The following is a 19,424-nucleotide window of genomic DNA, read 5'->3' on the forward strand; positions in this document are numbered from 1 at the left end:
CCTTCACCTGAGAGGAGGGGGGTACACAGGGGATAGCACCTTCACCTGAGAGGAGGGAGGGGTACACAGGGGATAGCACCTTCACCTGAGAGGAGGGGGAAAACACAGGGGATAGCACCTTCACTTGAGAGGAGGGAGGGGGGGTACACAGGGGAAAGCACCTTCACCTGAGAGGAGGGGGGGTACACAGGGGATAGCACCTTCACCTGAGAGGAGGGAGGGGTACACAGGGGATAGCACCTTCACCTGAGAGGAGGGGGGGGGGTACACAGGGGATAGCATCTTCACCTGAGAGGAGGGGGGGTACACAGGGGATAGCACATTCACCTGAGAGGAGGGAGGGGTACACAGGGGATAGCACCTTCACCTGAGAGGAGGGGGGGTACACAGGGGATAGCACCTTCACCTGAGAGGAGGGAGGGGGGGTACACAGGGGATAGCACCTTCACCTGAGAGGAGGGGGGGTAAACAGGGGATAGCACCTTCACTTGAGAGGAGGGAGGGGGGGTACACAGGGGATAGCACCTTCACCTGAGAGGAGGGAGGGGGGGGGGGGTAAAAAGGGGATAGCACCTTCACCTGAGAGGAGGGGGGGGGTACATAGGGGATAGCACCTTCACCTGAGAGGAGGGGGGGTACACAGGGGATAGCACCTTCACCTGAGAGGAGGGGGGGTACACAGGGGATAGCACCTTCACCTGAGAGGAGGGAGGGGGGGGTACACAGGGGATAGCACCTTCACCTGAGAGGAGGGGGGGTACACAGGGGATAGCACCTTCACCTGAGAGGAGGGGGGGGGGGGTACACAGGCGAAAGCACCTTCACCTGAGAGGAGGGGGGGTACACAGGGGATAGCACCTTCACCTGAGAGGAGGGAGGGGTACACAGGGGATAGCACCTTCACCTGAGAGGAGGGGGAAAACACAGGGGATAGCACCTTCACTTGAGAGGAGGGAGGGGGGGTACACAGGGGATAGCACCTTCACCTGAGAGGAGGGAGGGGTACACAGGGGATAGCACCTTCACCTGAGAGGAGGGGGAAAACACAGGGGATAGCACCTTCACTTGAGAGGAGGGAGGGGGGGTACACAGGGGAAAGCACCTTCACCTGAGAGGAGGGGGGGTACACAGGGGATAGCACCTTCACCTGAGAGGAGGGGGGGTACACAGGGGATAGCACCTTCACCTGAGAGGAGGGAGGGGGGGGTACATAGGGGATAGCACCTTCACCTGAGAGGAGGGAGGGGGGGGTACACAGGGGATAGCACCTTCACCTGAGGGGGGGGGGGGGGGAGGGGGGGTACACATTTTCTATGCTTTTACTATGGTGAAAATGTACCATGCTTTCCCTGTGCTTTGTTACACTTTACTAAGGTAAGTAGGCCATGCTTTCATTATGCTTTCACTATGGGAACACTGTAGTGCAATTTATATTGAAAGGAATAGGTAAATGAACGCACATGTGTTAGTGTGTTCTGCAGTGCGGGATTTCCAGGAGCGGTATTACGCACAGTATCATGACAGCTTCCACAGCAGATTCCTGAACACTACCAAACACTGCGAGCTTCAGCCTTCATTTTCATTATGAGGGTATCATCGGAGCTCACTCTGTACTTAAACCTGACCCTGAATGGAATATAGCAAGTCACGTCCCTATTGAAACCTATTAGCAGCAACTACACCAGAATATCAGTGAGGCTGTAGATCTCACACTCAGAATGTCAGTTTGCAGAAGTTACTGACCTTGTATCTTCCAAACCGCACTCTGAGTTCACAGGATGCGGGGCTGCTGGTTATTCCTAGGATCAACAAAAGCAACACGAGAGGTAGGGCTTTTTTCTTGTAGAGCTCCTAAATTATGAAATGCTCTGCCTTCGTTTGTCAGGGAAGCTGGGACCATTACAGTTTTCAAATCAAGACTAAATACGCACTTTTATAAAATATCTTAGTGAGTTTTAATGTAACTTTAAAATTGCTGTTTTTGTCTTGCTATGTGTATATTTAAATGGTCTGACTGTGTCAGTTGTATGTGTGACATGCTATACAATGTATTGTGGTTTGTTCTTTTTTTCTGCTATGTACTGTACAGTGTTTTGCGATACTATAGTATGTGTTATTTACGTGCTGACGTGGTTGTCCTACTCTCCCTCTCTCGTCTTTTCTGTTTGTCTGTTCTCTTTATCTCTCCCCTCGTAAAATACGTAAGACTCGAAAGCAGTTTGTTGGGTCAAAGGCACAATTATATTCTCCTGGGTTTTAGAACATTACAGCTTAAACAGAGCCAATACTGTAGGCTAAACAAAGGACGCGTTAACACTTACAAAACTTTAACCTTTTAGTCAAAAATGGCGTCTCTCCCTTTATTTTCTTTTTTTTCCCCGAACCCGGGAAGTGACATACTCTACAATAATTACTGATGAAACCCACTAGTGGGCAGTATTTAACCAACAACAGTTATAACCAACTACTGAGCTTACAATACTTTTGTATAAAAAGCGCTATATAAATACAATAAATATTATAAAAATATAATGATAAACAAATGGTAAACATTTAAACCGCGTGTTCTAAACAGATCAGTTACATTAATATCATGTTTTGTCTGATTTTTACTTAGAATTAATCACTTATCAGATGTTTCTAAGTGTCTGGTGGCTCTCTCTAATCAACTTGAGAGAGTTTTTTCTCCTGCACTCTTTGTATGACAGAGCAAAAAAGATTCCGCGAGAAACACACCCTCAACTCTAACAGGTGCTAAGATTAGATACTAGGACAGCTGCTCCTAGTCAGTAATTCAGGAGTGTTGCACTTCACTAGCAGGGGGGTTGAGAGTGTCCGGGCTTCACTTTAGTTCCCTATTCTAATGATTTTGACATTTACTAAAGTAAACTACATCCAGAGACATCAGCAACTAATCTCACTGAGTACTACAGACTGCTTTGTTGTTACTTGAACACTTTGTGCTTTACTAAATCGAAGAGTTACCTGCGAATTACCTGCTTCAAATAACACACAGCATGCGGTGCTGTTTACACATATACTGATTCTGTTTAGTGCAGTTAGTGTGCGTGTGTACACCTTTACAAATATAGGGCAGCAGTGTGGAGTAGTGGTTAGGGCTCTGGACTCTTGACCGGAGGGTGGTGGGTTCAATCCCAGGTGGGGGATACTGCTGCTGTACCCTTGAGCAAGGTACTTTACCTAGATTGCTCCAGTAAAAACCCAACTGTATAAATGGGTAATTGTATGTAAAAATAATGTGAAATCTTGTAACAATTGTAAGTCGCCCTGGATAAGGGCGTCTGATAAGAAAGAAAGAAATAATATTAGCAAACATGGAGGCTAGGGAATTGGTATTATTGGTAGCTCTATAATGTACAAGACAGACAGACTGACAGACACAGGGCCACCAGGGGCCTCAATCACTCTCTCTGTCCTACTCCTCCTCCTCCTCAGTAAACTAATGCTTTGATGATGGAGAACTTTACCATGCTTTCACTGTGCTTTATAACACTTTACTGTGCTTTTACTATGGGTAACTTGATCATGCTTTCACTGTGCTTTATTGCACTTTTTTATGCTTTTACTATGGCAGACTCTTATCAGGGAAGCTAAGCCCACTCCGAGGCTGGTGTGCCTTGCTTGTGGTTCTGTTTGCATTCCTGGTGTCATGTGATCCCCTCTCAGAGTCACATGCTGCAGTGCTGTTGCTGTAGTTCAGCTGCTAATCCCTGTTGTGTGGGCTGAGAGAAATCACAAGGTAGAGAGACAGGGGGAGAGGGAAGGGATAGGGTGGTCGCTTTTAGTCCTGTTGTGACGGAACTTGGTTAGGACATTCTTTAGCACAATGAGAGAATCGCTGCAAAGAGAAGGAAGAATGATTTCCATGAGTCTGCATGCAGACTGTGCTTCAAGCTACAAGAGTAAGTACTGGAGCTACAGCTGTCATTCTCTGCTGTCTTTATGACAAGCGCAATGCAATATCATTTGAAGATAAGGGTTTGAGGCTGTTTTTATCAAACAATGTAAAATCAGTTTTCATACATTACATAAAGAATACATTATCGGGTTTTGCTGTTTGGTGAAAATAGGTTTATTTTAATGTTCTCCTGGGCCATCTCTGTGAAAGGCTGTGTGTGACAGTCCCTGAAACACACAGACGCACAGGAAGCTGTGTTTATGTTTGTGTGCGAGGCAGGGAGTGGCTATGATTTCGATCTTCCCCTTTGAAACCCATTTCCTCTTTCTTGTTGAAAAACACAGAATGAATAGAGCTCAGCAGTGGAACTGTGGAACTGATTCCTCACACCGCTAGAGAAAAAACAAGGAGGGTGAAGAGGAGATATTGACAAGAAAAAGCACTGGGACCCCCCATTGAACCTCGGAGTCCCCCTATTCTCCCAGGCTTGTTCAGGTAACGATGTCTGTTTGTGTGCACTGCATCCTGGGGACAGTTGAGCAGCTCTTCCTGTTTAGCAATAACTAGCTGGCCCAGTGAAACTGAAACAAGGTCTGCTCCAGATACTAGCTTACTTATTGTGCCGTGGGTACACTGATTCTCAGAGGGGCAGCGGTAATGCATATAGACAGAAGAAACTATCTCTGAGTAAAAAAATATTCAATAGTGGCCATATACAGTATTATCCAATATGTGTCTATCCCTTTTGAAAGTTTACCATGGTATTTTTGCATGGTATTTTCTGGCAGTTTTACCTTGCTTTTACTGATAGAAACCTTTATTTATTTTGCTAAATATTGATATATTTCTTGTTTGTACTGTAAAAATCATAGTTTTGGTGTTATCCATACAGTATTATTCAATATATCCAACATATTAGGATAAGCTTAGCGTATAGATCACAGATTCTCTCATATTTTCACCAGCTCTGTTATATTCAGACCATTTTACTAACTTAATGATCCCTTTCATTATTGGAAGATAGAAATTCTATTTTTTTTTTTTCAGAATACATGGAGAACATGATTGGTCAGCCAGAGAGGTCACCTGACAGCTCCTCTAAGCCCCGCACATCACCAGCTGTCGCCCAATCAGGAGAAGAGAATGGCATTCTCCAGTTGTCCAATGGTAAGCCAGTTACCTAATATTATTAACTTGGTCACATTATCCACTTATAATGGGTGTACATTATTAAAGGTTTTGATGATTAATAACAAGGAACATTTGTTTAAAACATGCTTCATGTCAATTTATAACTATAAGGTGTCTAATGAATGCCTGAGTAACACATTCTTATAACACTGCATGGCTATAGCAGGTCAAATAATACTTCCTATATAACACGTTTATAGATGCATTATTAACATGTTATAATGTTTAAATCTATATAAAAAAAACACATTAACACACGAAGGGCCATAACCAGAGCTGACATTCTACTGAGATCAAATTGAGGTTTCAAGCTATAGCTGCAGTATTTATATGACTGCTTGGTATTTACTAATCAACCTCCAAATCTATGTTACACGGCAAACCAGCAGAGAAAATTGAGGAGTCTTTTGTATTTCATCAGAATTTTTACATGAGCATCAGCATTGATGATGCAAAAAAACAACCGAGGACACGATCTCGGTGTCCTCATAGCTAGTTACTGCCATGAACACACTCATTTAAGGGAAATTATCCTTATGAGGGACTTATTCACTTCCTCTGTCTTGCACCAGGGGGCGTGGGCACTGTTTATTATTATTATTTATTTATTAACAGACGCCCTTATCCAGGGCGACTCACAATTGTTACAAGATATCACATTATTTTTTTTACATTCAATTACATTATTTTTTACATACAATTACCCATTTATTCATTTGGGTTTTTACTGGAGCAATCTAGGTAAAGTACCTTGCTTAAGGGTACAGCAGCAGTGTCCCCCACCTGGGATTGAACCCACAACCCTCCGGTCAAGAGTCCAGAGCCCTAACCACTACTCCACACTACTGCCCCAACCATTGTTAATTAATTAACACAAAGTGTATTGTAAAGCAAGAAAAAAGCGGGTCAGTGTTTGATAAGGACAGAGCCGCGGCATTTACAGTGTTGTTGTATCCTGCAGGCTCTGTGGGGCTCAGTCACTATGATCCTGCAAACAGCATCACATCATCAGATCTCTCCAGCCCGGTATCGGAGCAGCACGAAGGTAAAGGATCCTAACGAAGCAGACAAACCTTTCGGCTCAGGCCTCAGTCAATGCAATGCGAGAGGGCTTGCAAGCACTGGCACTGGAACTGCAAAGTGGGGGTGCTGAAAGCCACTGAACAAAACTGTAACCCTGTATGTGATGGAAGCCATGCAAAGCCAGGGGTGCTGCTGCACCCCCAGTACCCCTAGTTCCAGCGTCCCTGGTTGCAAGTACAGTAAAACCTGTACAATCCAGCATCGCTTGGGACCGGAAAATTGTGCTGGATTAGACAGTGTGCTGTATTACAGAGTTACTGTAAATAATCTAATGATGTACCTAAAAAAAAACACTAAAATGACAAAACTATATGAATGTATAAAAAAAAACTTTATTACTGTACATACTCAGTATAATAAACACAATAACACTTCAGATAAATTCGACTTTTTCTTACCTATGTGTAGGTTTTACTTAACCCGCTGCCTTAAGCACCATTCACACCTCTGCAAGGCTACAGTATAATACAAACCAGTTGATACATTTGTTGTTGAATTTACAAAGTCTTGTGTAGTATTTCGAAATGGTTCTAGGTTTGTAAAATCAACAGATGATTTTCTCTAATTAATTAATAGGCATTATTTAAAGCTTGCTGGAGGACAGTCTTTGAGAAATTGGTCCCTAGATTCTTCTTGTGTCTCCTCTCAGTCCCCTCCTGACTCTCGCTGTGTGTTTCAGGCCTGTACAATGGGCAGGTGCTGCTCATCCTCCCCTCCATTTCTTCCTGCTGGGCTCCTGGGTTCAATATTGAGTTGTGTCGTGGGCTCCTGGCGAGGCAGGGGATACAGGTGAGTACTAGAGAGCCCTCTGTACCTTTCTCAGTGAACTGCTTTGATATTACTGCTGACAGCACAGCGGAGTGTTGTGAACCACCTCCTTCTAAAACTTCACTGGGGCGTCATGTGGTTAAAGCACAGCAGAGTGTAGTAAACCACAGCGAAGATAATCAACCAGCCCCCTTCTCAAAGTCAGCTGCTTTGGTATGCCCATGATAAACAGCATTTGTAATTTATTGAGCATATTTTTACTTACATCATTTGGTGAAGTGAAAAAAACAATTAAGACCAAGTACAGATTGGTATGAGTTGGAAATATCAGTCAGGCCTTATTATTGTTTATATTCTCATTGTCTGTTTCAGTCATCAGGACTCATTACTATGTCATGAGAGATCATTAAAATGAGGGTTTTTCTTGTGTGCGTGTGTGTGTGTCTGTCTCTGTGTTTGTGTGTCTGTCTGTCTATGTTTGTGTGTGCATGTGTGTCTGTCTGTCTGTCTGTCTGTCTGTGTGTGTGCGTGTCTGTGTGTCTGTGCCTCTGTGTGTGTGTGTGCCTGTGTGTCTGTCTCTATGTTTGTGTGTGCGTGTGTGTCTGTCTGTCTCTATGTGTGTGTGCGTGTGTGTCTGTCTGTCTGTCTGTGTGTGTGTGTGTCTGTCTCTATGTTTGTGTGTGCGTGTCTGTGCGTCTGTGTCTCTGTGTGTGTGTGTGCGTGTGTGTCTGTCTGTCTGTCTGTGTGTGTGTGTGTCTGTCTCTATGTTTGTGTGTGCGTGTCTGTGCGTCTGTGTCTCTGTGTGTGTGTGCGTGTGTGTCTGTCTGTCTGTCTGTGTGTGTGTGTGTCTGTCTCTATGTTTGTGTGTGCGTGTCTGTGTGTCTGTGCCTCTGTGTGTGTGTGTGCGTGTGTGTCTGTCTCTGTGTGTGCGTGCATGTCTTCCTTTCAGATCCCTGCTGAAGATTTGGACCAGCCTCTTCACAGCTCTCTTGACAAACCTGAAGTGAAGCGATACCTTTTATTCAACTCCACCCTTTTCCATCTCTTCCTCGCTCCGGTCAGTGAAAACTCTGCTGTCTGCCTTCAATACTAATACTGCACTGCCACCAGCATGACTTCAAAAGAGTGCTCTCCATGGCTTTTGAATCTATTTTCATACCTCTTGTTAGAACCAGCATATCATGTCTTTAAGAAGTGCAAACTAAGGCTTCTTTGATAATTTTTTTACATTTTCGAGCACCAGCAACATTATCACAGACCCCCCTTTAAAGTAACGTTAAGGCCTCTTTCATGTTCTTACCCCCCCTGGTCATGAAATGGTTCAGTTCAGAATCAACTGCCACGTTCCCTGAATAATGTGTGGTGTCCTACAGGTGCTGTGTGTGTTGTGGTGAGAATATTTATTAAAAACAAAAGTGCAGCAGGAGAAGCTCGCGCCAGTAGCACTGAAGTGGTAAACTTAAGGTTAAATCCTCTTTGTGTGTCTCTCTGTGTGTCCAGCTGCTGTACCTGGTGACCTGGTGTGGGCTGTACTCGACCTTTCACCTTTTCCTGCATGGCAGTCTGGGGAGCTTCTTCTGGCTGTTCTGCCTGTCTCTCAGCCTCCTCTCTGTGCTCCTGACTGCAGTGGTCCTGCTCCTTCTCAATCGACACACCCATCAGGTACCACATCAAACAGCTTCACACGCCCCCCTTACCTTGTTATGATATTTACAATCATTCCAAGTGGTTCTGTTGCACTTCCAATACTAAAATCATATTTCTCTGTATCAGAATCCACTTGGCACTCTCTGGATGAGGCCAGCTGAGTATAACCAACTGAGAACCACTCAGAATGACTGTAAACATCACAAAATCAATACAACATAAATACAATGACATCTGAAGCTGCTCACTCTGTAAAATAGAAGTGTGTGTGTCAGGTTGCTGTAGTTCTATCAGGCTTTACAAGAGCAACCCTTCAAAAACTTTACTGTAATAAAAACGTAGCAAAGTGTAATAACACGTCGTGTGAGCACGTGCAGAATAGGTAAGCTTTGTAAAGAATAATGATGTATGGTAAAGCATATTAAAAAACATGGCAAACCAGGGTAAACTTTGGTGTAAAAGCACAGTGAAGCATAGCAAAGTGTAATACAGCACAGAGAGGTATGGTAAATTATATTCAAAAACATGGCGAAACATGCTAAAAACTATAGTGAATGCATAGTATAAGTGGGAGATGCATGGGTGAAAACTGCTAATTTATCATGCGAAATGACTGTAGTAAACTCAATAGAATTACAGCAACGTGTAAAGACATTCTAAACCATGCAGAAATCCGAATTCCATGTCTTCTGCTCATTATCTCCCAGATCAATATGAACACGGACGTGCGGCTGATCCGTGCTAATGAAGGGCTGTGTAAGCACAAGGTCCTGGCGGGGCTGTCTGACACAGTGAGCCAATGCACCAGCCTGCACCAAGTATCCTTCCAGCAGCCCAGGCAGGGGCTTCTCTCCAGCTTACACCACTGCATGCAAATCTGTTACAATGCAGTTCAGCTTGGTTTCTCATCGCAATCGGATCAACTAGCCGAATCCGGTCCTGAGTTTACTGGCTCTTATAAAACACAGTAACAGTGAAGCAACGTGCCTGTATCATGCTGTACCACACCCATTTCATTTATATCACATCTTTCATGTGCAAGCATCCAGACTGCTTGATAGTGAAAGGCTTTTGAGCTTAGATTTAAAAATACTGACAGACTCAGCATTCTGGAAGTGCATTCCAAAGTGATGCAGCTTGAACACTACAAGCCCTCACACCCGTAGGTTTGTAATCGAGTTGCAAGAGGCAATCAAGTGTAATAAAGCACAGTGAAAGCATGGTAAAGCACAGTGAAAGCATGGTAAAGAATTGTGAAGCATATTATAAACATGGCAGACCAGGGTGAACTGTGGTAACTGCATGATAAAGCAGGAGAAAACCATTACATGGAGAAAAAACACTGGGCTCAAATAACGTGTTAACTTGCATATGGGTGGTACTGTGAAGCTGTGACTTGGATTAAAATGGATTCTAAATCTGCCTTACTTACTGGACAACACAGAGGAGCCATTTTATAATAATTGAATATCCTTTATAAATAATACTGAATTAAATCAAGACAATTTGGCAGCTCACACGTGTGGACCAACTGAAATGGTTGCCTTAAGATCCATTTGATAACAAGACAGATGAACAGCCATTGAACATAGAACAGAAAGACTGCTGTTCCATGTGCCATTCCTCAGCACTTTACTTTTAAAACTAATGTATTTACTTTGAAAACAATTAAATACTGTCCACAATCCAAACAAATGTATTTGAGAAGTAGAATATGTCCAATAACATGTGTTGGAAGGGATATAGTGCTCTCCATTTGAACCACTGCAAATGACTGCAAACATCATAAACTACTCTTCAGTGGTTTGAACTTTACTGAACTGCGGGGGAAACACTGGAACACCCTCCTTATAAAAGTTTCCCATACCGGTAGTAAAAGCACAGCCACATGTAATAAAGACAGTGCAAGCATGGCAAAGCATAGGCTGACATTGTAAAGAACAATGACGTTTGGTAAAGCATATTAATAAACATAACAAGCCAGGGTAAACTATGGGAAATGCATAGTATAGACATGGGAAAAGCAAGGGAAAGTGCAAAAGTACAGTAAAACAACACAGTGATAAACTTGACTAAGGTTTCTTTCCTTGAGCCCCGACCCCTCCAGCTGTTCTTGGTTTATTTCGACCTGTCGGACTGCCAGGTGAGACTGACTGAACTCCTGGAGGAGATGAGTTTCACAAGCGGCAAGCTGCAGGTGAGAACAGCACTGTGCTACACACACACACCCACAGCACACACGTAGGCTCCCTTTCCATCTCCCTGCATGAGCTATACCAGCACTGCCCTGCACACACACACACACACTCACAGCACACACGCAGGCTCCCTTTCCATCTCCCTGCATGAGCTATACCAGCACTGCCCTGCACACACACACACCCACAGCACACACGCAGGCTCCCTTTCCATCTCCCTTCATGAGCTATACCAGCACTGCCCTGCACACACACACACACTCACAGCACACACGCAGGCTCCCTTTCCATCTCCCTTCATGAGCTATATCAGCACTGCCCTGCACACACACACACCCACAGCACACACGTAGGCTCCCTTTCCATCTCCCTGCATGAGCTATATCAGCACTGCCCTGCACACACACACACACACTCACAGCACACACGCAGGCTCCCTTTCCATCTCCCTGCATGAGCTATACCAGCACTGCCCTGCACACACACACACCCACAGCACACACGCAGGCTCCCTTTCCATCTCCCTTCATGAGCTATACCAGCACTGCCCTGCACACACACACACACTCACAGCACACACGCAGGCTCCCTTTCCATCTCCCTTCATGAGCTATATCAGCACTGCCCTGCACACACACACACTCACAGCACACACGCAGGCTCCCTTTCCATCTCCCTTCATGAGCTATACCAGCACTGCCCTGCACACACACACACTCACAGCACACACGCAGGCTCCCTTTCCATCTCCCTTCATGAGCTATATCAGCACTGCCCTGCACACACACACACTCACAGCACACACGCAGGCTCCCTTTCCATCTCCCTGCATGAGCTATACCAGCACTGCCCTGCACACACACACACTCACAGCACACACGCAGGCTGCATGAGCTATACCAGCACTGCCCTGCACACACACACACACCCTCACAGCACACACGCAGACTCCCTTTCCATCTCCCTTCATGAGCTATACCAGCACTGCCCTGCACACACACACACTCACAGCACACACGCAGGCTCCCTTTCCATCTCCCTTCATGAGCTATATCAGCACTGCCCTGCACACACACACACACTCACAGCACACACGCAGGCTCCCTTTCCATCTCCCTTCATGAGCTATACCAGCACTGCCCTGCACACACACACACTCACAGCACACACGCAGGCTCCCTTTCCATCTCCCTTCATGAGCTATACCAGCACTGCCCTGCACACACACACACTCACAGCACACACGCAGGCTCCCTTTCCATCTCTCTTCATGAGCTATACCAGCACTGCCCTGCACACACACACACACTCACAGCACACACGCAGGCTCCCTTTCCATCTCCCTTCATGAGCTATATCAGCACTGCCCTGCACACACACACACTCACAGCACACACGCAGGCTCCCTTTCCATCTCCCTGCATGAGCTATACCAGGACTGCCCTGCACACACACACACTCACAGCACACACGCAGGCTCCCTTTCCATCTCCCTGCATGAGCTATACCAGCACTGCCCTGCACACACACACACACACTCACAGCACACACGCAGGCTCCCTTTCCATCTCCCTTCATGAGCTATACCAGCACTGCCCTGCACACACACACACACTCACAGCACACACGCAGGCTCCCTTTCCATCTCCCTTCATGAGCTATACCAGCACTGCCCTGCACACACACACACTCACAGCACACACGCAGGCTCCCTTTCCATCTCTCTTCATGAGCTATACCAGCACTGCCCTGCACACACACACACACTCACAGCACACACGCAGGCTCCCTTTCCATCTCCCTTCATGAGCTATATCAGCACTGCCCTGCACACACACACACTCACAGCACACACGCAGGCTCCCTTTCCATCTCCCTTCATGAGCTATACCAGCACTGCCCTGCACACACACACACTCACAGCACACACGCAGGCTCCCTTTCCATCTCCCTTCATGAGCTATATCAGCACTGCCCTGCACACACACACACTCACAGCACACACGCAGGCTCCCTTTCCATCTCCCTGCATGAGCTATACCAGCACTGCCCTGCACACACACACACACACTCACAGCACACACGCAGGCTCCCTTTCCATCTCCCTTCATGAGCTATACCAGCACTGCCCTGCACACACACACACTCACAGCACACACGCAGGCTCCCTTTCCATCTCCCTTCATGAGCTATATCAGCACTGCCCTGCACACACACACACACTCACAGCACACACGCAGGCTCCCTTTCCATCTCCCTTCATGAGCTATACCAGCACTGCCCTGCACACACACACACTCACAGCACACACGCAGGCTCCCTTTCCATCTCCCTTCATGAGCTATACCAGCACTGCCCTGCACACACACACACTCACAGCACACACGCAGGCTCCCTTTCCATCTCTCTTCATGAGCTATACCAGCACTGCCCTGCACACACACACACTCACAGCACACACGCAGGCTCCCTTTCCATCTCTCTTCATGAGCTATACCAGCACTGCCCTGCACACACACACACTCACAGCACACACGCAGGCTGCATGAGCTATACCAGCACTGCCCTGCACACACACACACACCCTCACAGCACACACGCAGACTCCCTTTCCATCTCCCTTCATGAGCTATATCAGTGGTTCTCAAGCCCGGTCTTCGGGGACCCCTGTGTCATCTGGTTTTCATTCCAACTGAGCTCTCAGTTACTTAACTAAACCCTTAATTGGACTGTATTTGCTTAAATTAGACCTTTTTAATTGTTCTCAGCTCCTAAAAAAAATTGCAGATTTCAAGTTACTGATACGATCTTCCAGTTAACTTGAAATCTCCAACTGTTTAAGAGCTGAAAACAATTAAAAGACTTAATTAAGCAAAGTATTCGTTTAGTTAAGTAATTGAGGGTTTAGTTAAATAATTGAGAGCTCAGTTGGAATGAAAACCAGAAGACACTGGGTGTCCCGAGGACCAGTGGTGACGTGACTTATAATCAGTTTCAAAAGGGTCTTTATTGGTATGAGACCTCTGTCAAGTATTAGTAAACTCTGGGGACATTTAAAAAAACACCAGAACTATTAACTTAGATCCTCCAGTCGGGGCAGGTGGGGTGCTAGGAAGGGACAAGCCTTAAGGGCTGAACTTCTTGTTCTCAAACTTCAAGTTCTTGTATTAAATACAGATATTTAACAACATAACCAGAATAAGTGTATTGAAAGAGGGCTGCAGGCTGCAATACATTTTACAATATACTCTCCCTGACTCCTCTTCCCCTCACTCACTCAGTTCCCTCGCTTTACTTCTGCTTCCTTCTCCTCTCTATCTCCTATCTCCCTCCTTTTCTCCTGTCTGTCTCTCCCTCTCCGTCTCTCCCCACTGTTCATCTCATACTCCCTTTCCCCCCTTTATCTCTTCTCTCCCCTCTGTCTGCCACTGTGATTTTGCAGTTTTCCCCAGTGATTTTTACAGTACCTAGCTATGCATTTACCGTCGCTCTCTGCTTTACTGTACTTTTGCCATGCTTGACCACATTTTTTTACCATGGTAACCGTGCATAAGGAATGCTCTCTCCCGCTTTCCCAGTCCAAGCTTCGTCAGAAACTATCACACCTGCATCTGGTCACGCATGTCAAGGCGGACAACCCCAACGAGAGGTCAGAGGTCACAGACTCGGAGGAGACATCCTTGTTGCTTGGTGACGAGGCTGAAACAGGACGCAGTGCCTCCAAGAGGCTGAAGGGGAAACCAGAGCTCACCGTCATCAAAAGCCTGGTCCCCACAGGGTCAGCTCAGGTGAGAGAGCCTGCACATGCTGAAGCAGTGCTGATCTGGACCGCTAGGTGGCACTGGTGGGTTAATGTTAACGTACTAGACTAGCCTTTTACCTTTATCTGGAAGCCTGGGTTCCAATATTAATCTGTAGTTATAATTTTTGTTTATGTATCTTTGATGTTTGTTTGTTTGCTTTCAGGAAATGGCTTATCAACTGCTACTCACCTACAGTGCTGTGTACGTGAAGCTTCTAGTGGCGCAGAGACTGCCTCGTGAACAGCGCCACCTGCATGCCTGGAGGGCTAATGCACCCTGCCTCTGCCAATACATTGAAAAGCTGCTGCTGCGCTAGACCAGGACACATGATGAACCTGTGGGTTCAAAAGACGCTGCCGCTGCAGGACTGTAGATATATTAGTATAGAGACACAGAGACAATCGTGAGGGGAGCAAATGCCCCCCCAGTCATCCTGAATTTATGTGTTTAAACTGATTATTATTTGCTTGTGTTGGAAGACACGATTTGATGCTGTATGTTATCTTTTGTACTGAAAATAAAGAAAACAAAAAGACCAAGAGCAAAACAATGTGGGACTGGAGAACCGAGTCTGTTTGCTTTACCGAGCGTATTATTGCTCTGATCCGTCTCGTGATTGAAAGTTAATGGAGTAAATGACAGCTAAATGACTGACTGAATGGCTGAAGCCGCAGGGTGCGTCAATACTGTACTGTTTACTGTATAGAGGCTGTTCATGTTGCAGCAAAAGCTCTCCTCATTCCAATCACATATAGCTCTGCAAGAAAAGCTGCTTTGGAAATGTTAACTGATCATTTGAGGATTAGGAAGTGTTCAATCAACAAATGATTGGTTGTTATTTTTTTAAGATTATTTATTTTCTGATTTATCCTATTAAAGGGCACATGTAACACAGGCTAGATCCGCCAAAGTGTCTTTGTAACAGGAAGAGACATCGCCATCTAGTGATCTGCCTCTTCAGATCAAGTGCTCGGTACTTACTAATGCAAAGACCATTTTGGCTGATCTAGCATGTTTTACATATGCAATAAGTATGTCTATGGCAGACTTCAAAATAGGAAAAAAACACAGTATTTGAGTAATTTAGACTCACTCGCCCTGGACCCTGTTAATGGATCTTGTTATATCTGAGCTGGATTTCGAGTGCTCTACAAGTGCCAACAGTGGGGAAAACAGAAGCAAAGTCCGTGCTTCTTGAGGTGCAGCAGTATATTTTTTTCCTGAACCTATATTTTAATCTTCCTGGTTCATTGACATCATGTGATATTGTGACCTTTCAACTCTGCTGACTCCAAACTGAGGCACGTGGGGTCAGCAGTTCTTAACGTCAGTGTCAATAGAATTCAGAAAACCATTCAGACTGCTTAACAAGACAACTATTTCAATAGCATTTGTAGTAATACAACTATTATGTACTGATTTATCATTAATATAAAAAAATATAGCTATATTTCTTTTCAATTCATGACCATCGTTTATTTAGTCCGTTGTCATTTTCATTGAAAAGAGGGAAAAGGTGGATGAAGAGAACACTGTTAGTGGCTGAGGTATTCAGCCGATTTTAATGTAACACAGTCAGTTGAAGCGAATGCCAAGAGGTGCCTGAGGTATGATTTATTAAAGCGGGTCAACCATACCTCTATGGAGAGTACAGCCTGGTAAAAACTCAGTGGGCTTCTCCTCAGCAGTGTGCAATGCAACGCATTACGTTGCTAGTAATCAGGGAAGATTTCAGACTCGTCCTGTAGTCTGAATGCACAGCTTGTGAGCGACTAGGGGCTGGCGTGACGCTGCACACTGCCCAGACTGCCAGCACAGATGGGCAGTTTAACACAGAGAGAGCAGCGCTGTGGAATCACAATCAATTAGTGAGCCAACCGTGGGCACACAGCATGAACAACAACAGAGAGAGAGAGGCCAGCCAGTACCAAACAACACTGCTGCTCATCTCAAGTGATTGTAGCTCACACAATAATACCATGACATTTCTGTTCATTGTAGAGGTCTCCCATGTGCAGTTTTGAAAGAAACACATATTATAGCAAACACTTATTTTCAGTTTAAAACAGGATATCTGGTTCTACACTAGGTTTTTAGGAAACTGTTTGTTAGTGTAACAGGGTAGTCGTCTGCCGTGTGGGTGCGTATTTGATGCTTGCTGACAGGCAGGAGATCGAGAAGGAGGTTGCCGTTGATACACCCCTCAGACGAGCAGGATTTATTTGCATACACAGCCTCACGTGACAAAACCAGCAATGGTAGCACATGGAGTACATACAACACTGTGTACGAAATGTAAAATAAAACACTGTACAAAAAACTGTAAAATAGAAGGTACCGTGAAAACGGCACGTGCTACTCCTTAATACATGCAGGTCCCGTTTAGACACCTCGCTACACTTTTAAGGGAATCCAACATCCCTGAACTTATCTTTACTCTATAAACAAACCCACCCCCGGCTACTCGACCGGTGGCCTGCGGTTTCGACTTGCTTACTTGGCGGCGAATTTCAGCTTCTTGTTCAGGCTCTGTTACTGGGTTACCCTCACGGCATTCTGAAATTTTCAGCAAAGCGTTTACGTCTCTTTGTCCAGGTAGCGTGGATGATGTTCAGCCTGTTGACTTTGGCTTTGCAGCAGCCCTGATGTGTATAAATGGGACCTTTTTATACCGGACACACCCCTGGAACACACCTACCTGCTGATTAGGATTCCACAGCTGGTAAACACAGCAGGCAGGCTCTCCCAGGAGCATCAGATACTTCATTAATTATTTATTACAATAAACGAACATACATTTCACACAACACTATTTACAATATTTACATACAAACCACACTCTTGATGTGCAGGGCTCCTGCCCTGACACAGGAAGCCATGCTTTTTGACTGTCTTGTACTTCCTGGGTCATTTCACCTGGAAAGAGAAATTGTCCCCACCCTATTCACTGGCTTCTTTCCTGTCAATAACCAATCAGCTGCTTCCCCTGTTGAGTGACATGTTGTCAGCCAGTAAAATGCTTTGACCCGGAAGACACTGCTGAAGTGAAATGACCCAGAAATACAGTGCTTCAAAACTGAGCACTTCCTGTAACCTAGAGCAATACCAAAATAAAATACATGTGTGCTGTAACATGTGTTTATTTAAAACAGCTCATTTGAGACATATGGAGCTTATGGAAGTACAAAACAGCTAAGATTTATTGAACTATATTGTTAGCTACAATTACTATACTTTTATGTGCATTGCACTTTCATTAGCTACATAGGTCTCAAATGTGCGGTTTTGAAAGAAATAGCATCGACGTATTTTCATTTTAAAACATGCTATCTGGTCCTACGCTGGGTTAAGATGACTCTGTTTGGAAGCCGTGCTTTTTGACTGTCCTGTACTTCACTTCCTCAGTCATTTCACTTCAGCAGTGTCTTCTAGGTCATGTTAATGGATGAAAGCATGTCACTCAGTAGGGGTGGTTGGTTATTGGTTGTGAACAATTATTTTGAATTGTTTTTATATTTTACAAATAAACAAAGGGAATCTACAGATGTAAATTCAAATCAAAATACTATCAGAAAAACAAAAATTGAATTATATATATATATAATTAGATTAATATAAAGTGGGGTGGTTGGTTAATGATTGGAAAGAATCCATCGAAGGGGTGGGGCCAATTTTACCCTCCAGTTTACCACATCAACGCACCATATCATTGATGTGTGTGTGTAACATAGGCTAGATCAGCCAAAGTGTCTTTATAGATGAAAATAGAAGAGCCAGCGCCTCTTAGTGCTCAGCTGTGTATTGACAGAAACGTGTCCCAAAGTATCTGATCACTAGATGGCGCTGCCTCTTACTTGGGTTGCTCTAGCCTGTGTTACATACACTGTCTGGACCCTTTCTTAGGATCTGTGGCCGGTTGTATAAAGCACCTTCAATAACAAAGTACTACAGTGAAGGATCGTTTTTTCCTTTTCTTAAGGATTGACCTAAATGTGTGAACTGTAGTCTGCAACACCGCTAATCTCAAGAAACATGATTATATTTCAAGGGTGGTGAGATATTTAGTGAACAAGGGGTCTGAGTAAGAGGGGAAACAAATGTACCCCCCCACCACACACACACACACACACACACACACACACACACACACACACACACCAGCAAAGGTGTTTTTTACAGGATGCTGTATGTGTTTTTGTTCAATGCTGAATTGCAGTTGTTGTATGTTGATACAGACTGCGCTTACCCACCCAAACCCCATGACACCAGCATATAATGTGAAAGAATAGGGCCAGATATAAATAGCAAGACAAGGCAGCACAGCCAGTTTGCCTACACTGTGTTTTTGTAGAGAGGAGGAATGAGAAAGAAAATATCAAACCACAGAGACGAGCTACCGGCACTATCATGGGGAGAAAAGAAAGTGGAACAGCATAACCTAGATCCACAGTGTGACATGCAGACAGACAGGAGCCTCACATACTGGAAACCCGTCTAATCTAGCCCTTCTGTACAATTCAGCATAATTTATTGATCCTGACAAAATCCCTACTGCAATGAATATTGTGATCCCCTCTACAATCCGCAACCTGTTTATCAGGCAAGATTTGTAAATCTTGTCTGCCTGAAATTAATGGAAATCTGGAACCAAGTCATGTGATCTTTTGTTTCCAAGTTTATAATCAAGTATGTTGCTTAAAAAAACACATGTCCCACAGGTAGTGTACTCTCAATAATCTAGGAAATGTACTTATCATATTAGTGATCTTATAAAATATGAGGTTAATCTCTAGATTCATGTAAAAAAGAAAAGAA

The 19,424-nt window shown here is 44.8% G+C and overlaps 1 protein-coding gene across 4 annotated transcripts; it reads left to right on the plus strand.

The window, feature by feature from the left end:
- Positions 1-1,687: 1,687 nt before the first annotated feature.
- LOC117433888 (transmembrane protein 268-like) lies at positions 1,688-15,159 on the plus strand. Of its 4 annotated transcripts, none has more exons than XM_059009206.1 (11): positions 1,688-1,826; positions 4,264-4,414; positions 4,967-5,086; positions 6,072-6,155; positions 6,873-6,982; positions 7,911-8,018; positions 8,462-8,623; positions 9,316-9,426; positions 10,716-10,805; positions 14,385-14,594; positions 14,773-15,159. In XM_059009206.1, exons 3-11 carry the CDS (start codon positions 4,972-4,974, stop codon positions 14,923-14,925), a joined length of 1,143 nt encoding a protein of 380 aa, XP_058865189.1. In that variant the 5' UTR covers positions 1,688-1,826; positions 4,264-4,414; positions 4,967-4,971; the 3' UTR covers positions 14,926-15,159. The 4 variants fall into 4 exon arrangements, with proteins under 4 accessions (XP_058865189.1, XP_058865190.1, XP_058865188.1 ...); XM_059009207.1 differs by lacking the exon at positions 1,688-1,826 and adding an exon at positions 1,883-1,948; XM_059009205.1 differs by lacking the exon at positions 1,688-1,826 and adding an exon at positions 3,684-3,923.
- The last annotated feature ends 4,265 nt before the right edge of the window (positions 15,160-19,424 follow it).

This window comes from Acipenser ruthenus, chromosome 38 (assembly GCF_902713425.1).
Source record: "Acipenser ruthenus chromosome 38, fAciRut3.2 maternal haplotype, whole genome shotgun sequence".
NCBI classification, from domain to species: Eukaryota; Metazoa; Chordata; class Actinopteri; order Acipenseriformes; family Acipenseridae; genus Acipenser; species Acipenser ruthenus.

What these genes read in the sequence shown, in the direction of transcription:
- LOC117433888 (XM_059009204.1), top strand. Translation starts at nt 7,542, where the DNA reads ATGTTTGTGTGTGCGTGTGTGTCTGTCTGTCTCTATGTGTGTGTGCGT. An exon ending in TCAATCGACACACCCATCAG is followed by an intron (nt 8,624 to 9,315) that starts GTACCACATCAA and finishes ATTATCTCCCAG; the next exon opens with ATCAATATGAACACGGACGT. An exon ending in TCACAAGCGGCAAGCTGCAG is followed by an intron (nt 10,806 to 14,384) that starts GTGAGAACAGCA and finishes CCGCTTTCCCAG; the next exon opens with TCCAAGCTTCGTCAGAAACT.